Source organism: Phaethon lepturus, unplaced genomic scaffold (genome assembly GCF_000687285.1).
Source record: "Phaethon lepturus isolate BGI_N335 unplaced genomic scaffold, ASM68728v1 scaffold38616, whole genome shotgun sequence".
In the NCBI taxonomy this organism is placed as follows: Eukaryota; Metazoa; Chordata; class Aves; order Phaethontiformes; family Phaethontidae; genus Phaethon; species Phaethon lepturus.
The window spans coordinates 13,811-19,325 of record NW_010547546.1 but is presented as its reverse complement, the minus strand read 5'-3'; the positions used below and the strand labels follow the sequence as shown (position 1 = coordinate 19,325).

The 5,515-nt window shown below is 47.4% G+C and overlaps 1 protein-coding gene across 1 annotated transcript; it reads left to right on the top strand.

The window, feature by feature from the left end:
• Window positions 1-499: 499 nt before the first annotated feature.
• DUSP14 (dual specificity phosphatase 14) lies at window positions 500-1,444 on the top strand. The gene has a single exon (XM_010289677.1). It carries the CDS (start codon window positions 500-502, stop codon window positions 1,094-1,096), a length of 597 nt encoding a protein of 198 aa, XP_010287979.1. The 3' UTR covers window positions 1,097-1,444.
• The last annotated feature ends 4,071 nt before the right edge of the window (window positions 1,445-5,515 follow it).

Sequence of the window (5,515 nt, the reverse complement as noted above, 5' to 3'; positions counted from 1 at the left end):
GAGCTTTCTCACCATCCCTTTGGACTCCGGCCAGTTGCGAAGTTGCTGCTTTTGAGCATGGAAAAGGCGTAGCTAATCTTCCACGTGCTAATCCGGGTGAAATGCTGTCTGGGCCCACAGGTAGGTTACCTAAACCCTCGACAAGTAATTGGAGCTAATTAGGCTGGGAGATTTTTTTTGCTAATATCTGTCCCGGCAATGCCTGGGGGCCCCACGGTAATAAGCGCTGCGCAAACCCAGAACCAGCTTACCCCACGGAGGTTTGCCAGCAGGAGGTTGTCCAGGCCGCAGCAGGGCGAGTTGGGTTTTCCTGTTCTCGTGCGTAGACGTGGTCTCACCGGACAGCTGCCCCGCTCATGTGGCGTCGCTTGTGTTTTGCAGTGACTAAGCGGAGGGAGCTCTTGCTGTCCTAGCACCGCCAGGCCAGACAATCCTTCCCTTGGCTGAAGATCCCGTTGGATCTCTTCCCATAATGGAAGCGTGAGTGCCAAGATCCTCCATGACCTCCAGAAGCCACAACTCCTTACCGAGAACTCTGATGGCTCCACGAATGCTTTCCGAAGGTGCCCTGGGGGGCATCGCCCAAATCACCCCCTCGCTGTACCTGAGCCGGGGCAGCGTCGCCTCCAACCGGCACCTGCTCCTCTCCCGGGGAATCACCTGCATAATCAACGCGACCATCGAGATTCCCAATTTTAACTGGCCCCAGTTTGAATACGTGAAAGTGCCTTTGGCTGACATGCCCAACGCCCCCATCTCCCTGTACTTCGACAGCGTCGCCGACAAGATAAACAGCGTGGCGCGGAAGCACGGGGCCACCTTAGTCCATTGTGCCGCCGGCGTGAGCAGGTCGGCCACCCTCTGCATCGCCTACCTGATGAAGTATCACAAGGTGTCCCTCTTTGAGGCCTACAACTGGGTCAAATCGAGACGCCCCGTTATACGCCCCAACGTGGGCTTCTGGAGGCAACTGATAGACTACGAGAGGAAGCTCTTTGGGAAGACGACGGTTAAAATGATACAGACACCATATGGCGTCATCCCAGAGGTTTATGAGAGAGAGAGGAGACCCCTGATGCCTTACTGGGGAATTTAATGTGACTGCAGGCAGGAAGCACAACGGAGGGGACGCGCTGTTCTGAGTCGACCAGACCGGAGACATTCCCTTCTCCTTCTACAGCCAGCTTTGGTTCTTCACAGCAGAACCTCAACTAATTCTCACCTCACTAACCTGCAAGGCCAACGATTCCCTTCAAAGCATTTCTCTCTACAGGGATCCCCCATCCGCATTTCTCTGATTTAGCAGAACGAGGTCTCCTTATAAGTTTATTCCTTTCATAAAGCCTCCCTCCCTTTTTCAGTCAGTTTATTAGTGTCCTATGAGGAAAGCCCTAAAAGGCATTTGGCAGAGTTAATGAACAAAGTGCGCTTTGTGGTGCGGTAGCCTGGATATTTCGTTAATAGCTTGTTTGCTTCCTTGCAAAATCCTGTAGCGGCTAGGGAGCGGCGCTAGCACAGAACGAGCAAGGTCCTACTCTAAGGCAGTGGGTTTTTCCAAGAGCCAGGAAGGCAGGCGTGCAGGGCTGTGGTGCTAGTGCTGGTGTTTTCTTTAACATCTGTAGTGACTCTCAGTATATAGTGTTTGAGATCTTTAGTCAGCTCTTAATCTGTATTAAAAGTCAAAAAAAAAAAAAAAAAAAAAGTGAAGTCAGTCCATCTCAGTAAGTCTTTAATCTGTATAAAAAATCAAAAAAAAAAAAAAAAAAAAAGTGAAGTCAGTCCATCTCAGCCACAACTAAAATAAAATTTGAATTCTTCAAATCAAATAAATCCAAGGTCCTTTTTCACTCATTCCGTACTACTGAAAAATGCTGGTGTTTTTTGTGGGTGGAAAGTAAGCTGAGATCTTGTCCAAATGTGGCTCAAGACAGAAGCGAGAGGTTAACCCTCCCCGCACTGGACAGCCAAAGAAGCGTTTAGGAAACTGTGTGCATGGCCACCTTCCAAAGGGGCTGAGCTGTGTTTTCTAACATTCAGTCAACCAGTAAATTGGAAGTAGGTAAATCCGCTTGATTACTTAGCTCTAAGTACGGTTGTGATCTGCCTTAGCCCCTTTCTAAATCACTTCATTATGTCCTCAAGGTTATGTCGCATTCTAGAATTATTCTGCGCAAAATGGCGATCTGTTCAACCTCCCGGACAAGGATGGCTTTACGGAGAAGGCTTTGCCTTGTTCTGTGTGAGACGGGAACGATTCCAACCCGAGACGTGGGAGAAGCCTTTCCGTGGCGTAGCCGCCGCCTCCTGGACGTCGCTCCCCTCCCTGCGGCTGGGAAGGGACTGGTTTCGTTGAAGCCTAACTGGACCACCAGGAAAGCAAGGCAAGTCCGTTCCTCGATGAGACGTTTGTGTCCTCTCTTGCATCTCTGAAGGAGGAATACGCAGATTGCTGGATGCTGAGATAGCTATCTGATTTAAATGAGATTCTATACTTGTAAAAAAAAAATCAATAAAGATTAAACAAGAACACGTGTTGGTTTCCTATTCAGAACTGTGCTAATGTATCTCAAGTAACAGCGAGAACGTGGTGTAATACTGAGCAGTGGCTTTAAACAAATCTGAACCTCAGTCTTGAGAAAAATACTGTGATCTGTTCCCGTCGCGTGGCTAATCAGTTCACAGTCCATCCAGGTGTCCCGCGGTTCCTGATCCTCATCCCAAAAGCCAGGCAATTAATTTGGCTATTTCAGAATATTTCTCTTCCGAAGTCCTAGCTGAACGGCTGAGGTTCTGAGGAACAGTAGACGTGCTGAAAGGTTTTCTCCAGGCTGAACCACGCTGCGTGAGGATTGCAGCACAAGTAGGTTTCTGGTCTCCCAGACTAAAAGCCACTAGGGCTGAAATACAGTTGTCACCGACACAAACGGCCTCAACCTCATTTGGAGCAGGAGTAAAACCAGACCTGATTGGAATAAAAGTCTAGATCAGAGTGAATTTGAAACAGAGGCTTTGATCAGCTCTGATCCAGAAGTCAGGTTTCAAATTTACTGCCAGGGACAAGAAGTTTTACCAGACTAAGCAAATGCCACGTGCTTAAAGTTACTCACCCGGGGAAGAAAACGGTGCTCGGTAATTTCTAGGCTCCAGTTAGAGGTGGAGCAAGGTCAGCGAGGACCACTGGAGAAGTTCACAGACCTTAAATTAGGCCCAAGGCCACTTACTGGGGGGCTTGGTGGTACACGGGCACATGAGAGCGCTCCGAACCCCCGCGGGCGTGGAAGTCACGAGGGTGGCCATAGGTTCAATAAACTGCATTAATGCCAAACCTGCGCATGGAGATGCCGCTGTGAGAAGTTCCTGCAAATCCCTCAACGTTGCAGGGGCATCCAAAGCCCAAAAGACATTTCCTGTATGCACTCACGTATCGCCCACTCCGCCCGCAAACCTTCCTTGTATCCGTTGCCCAGGACGCGCTAAGACAAAACTGCACAGAAAAAAACCCGAATACTTCAACTCCATTTTTCCCAAGGGAATCAAACACAAGGATCTCGGTGTCCTTCGGTGTCACGAGTACAAAGCGAGCCCGGCGCTGGCAGAGCGGGGTCTCTTCCTCCTTCTTTTGCAGATGAGGAAGAGTGAAGCGTTGGCTCGCCGAAATAAAAGTGGGTTTTGCCATCAGCTGCGTGCAGTTCGGGTTTCACGGTTGTGTCTCTTGGCCCCGGTTTCAGCGACAAACAAGCAGACATAGAGACTGACTATCCATTTAAAAAAATACGCTCTACTCATCGCTCTATTTTTATCGTGAGTTAAACTGCGCTAGGGAAATGATAACTAAGAAAAGGAACTAGGGATTAAAAATCAAGACTAATCATTAGTCTGAAATGTCACGCTTTCAGAACGTCTCCAAAGGGAAAAAACCCCTGAAACCTGAAATCTGCTCTCAAAATTAAACTTTACCTAAAAAATGAACTATGTATAATTTAACAGTATTTTCTATATAAAAACTGGAAGGTAAAAATTCTCCATTTTGAGTAATTTTATATACTTTATGCACACGGTGCCCTAGTACCTAGGGGAGGGGACGATGCTAATGTTCAGCCAAGAAAGCATCAAGACTGACTTTTAAACAAAAAGCGAAGTTAGACCTATTAAAAATGTAATTGCCTCATAAAGCCCATTATGAAACAAAGAATTCACCCGAAATACCCATTAGAGATTACACTGCGGAGAAATGCAATGGTATGAATGCTTGTAAGTATTTCTTCGCGCAAGTTCCTCTTGTGTGCGTTCTACGAGAAGACGCTTTACGTGAGTGTCTGTTCCCGCCCCCCCCAAATCCAGTTTTTCACGCATCCTCAAATTAGAGAAACCAAAGAAGAGGCAGAGCCACACTTTAACTCCGGATTGCTGTGAGCGCACCAGCTGGATTTGAGGGGAAGATCATTCCTTCCGACTCCCCCCCGGCTTTTCCAAAGGGACAATATCTTAAGCACTTGCCGAATCTTTCAAATACTAGCCACACAGGTTTCACTTACACACCTTCATTATGTTCAAGGCCCTTTGTGTCAACCTTTCAAGGCTTCTCGCGACTCGCAGGAAGATGTGATGCCGATGTGTCTCTGCGGAGGACCCCCCAGGCCAGTCCCGCAGAGCTCCTACCGGAGATGACAACTTCTGGGTACCAACGAGCAGCAAAAGCAACTTTTTTTTTTTCTGGCTGCATCCTGAAACAAGCCACTTCACAGGTTGGTCAGATATGAAATGAGCTCTTTATTGAAAACAAGGTTTGAATCTCAACAAAGGATTTATAAAGTGTTGCAAGAATTAAGGGAGTAAACAACGTACTAAAGTTCATTAATAACACTTATTCTCAGTGGATTTAAAATATCAGCAGTGACTCCAGCATAGCACAAACCAAAACAGCTCGAACTACTAATCGCAAAACCAGTTCTAGAAGACAAATAACCTTCACCCAGCGGGAAGGAAAAAAGAGTCACAATATAAAGAGTTTTCTGACCACTTTTCTTCATAGAATTATAACATTTATATTTTAATATTGAGAACTGGAATTAAGTACAGGTCCGGGGCGGGGGGCGGGGGGAATCAGAAAAAGTAGTTTGTACAATAGCAGCTTTTATTGAAAAGGCAGTTTTTGTTTCAAGTTTAATCAATCTGACGTGTAGCTAACTAGAAATCAGAGCATTCCTTGGGTTTTCATGAGCTTCTTCTCAACCTTAGCTCAAACTTCACTATCACTTCATATGTACTGCACAAATTTCAAGGAAGGAACTGCTCAAACCCAGGTGAAGAGAAGCTGCTGCCAGAGAGGAAACGTCAGCGGAACGGCCAAGTGCAGAACGCAACAATTCCCACGCCACAGATAATAACCTGCAAGCAGCGACCGCCAGCACGGGTCGACAGGCTTGGGGAGACCCTCGGACCGAAACACGGCCACGGGTGGGCAGGGCAAGAGGCTGGAGCAGCCTGTTTGCCCCCCAGCTCTCCAAGGACAAAG

What these genes read in the sequence shown, in the direction of transcription:
- DUSP14 (XM_010289677.1), top strand. Translation starts at nt 500, where the DNA reads ATGACCTCCAGAAGCCACAACTCCTTACCGAGAACTCTGATGGCTCCA.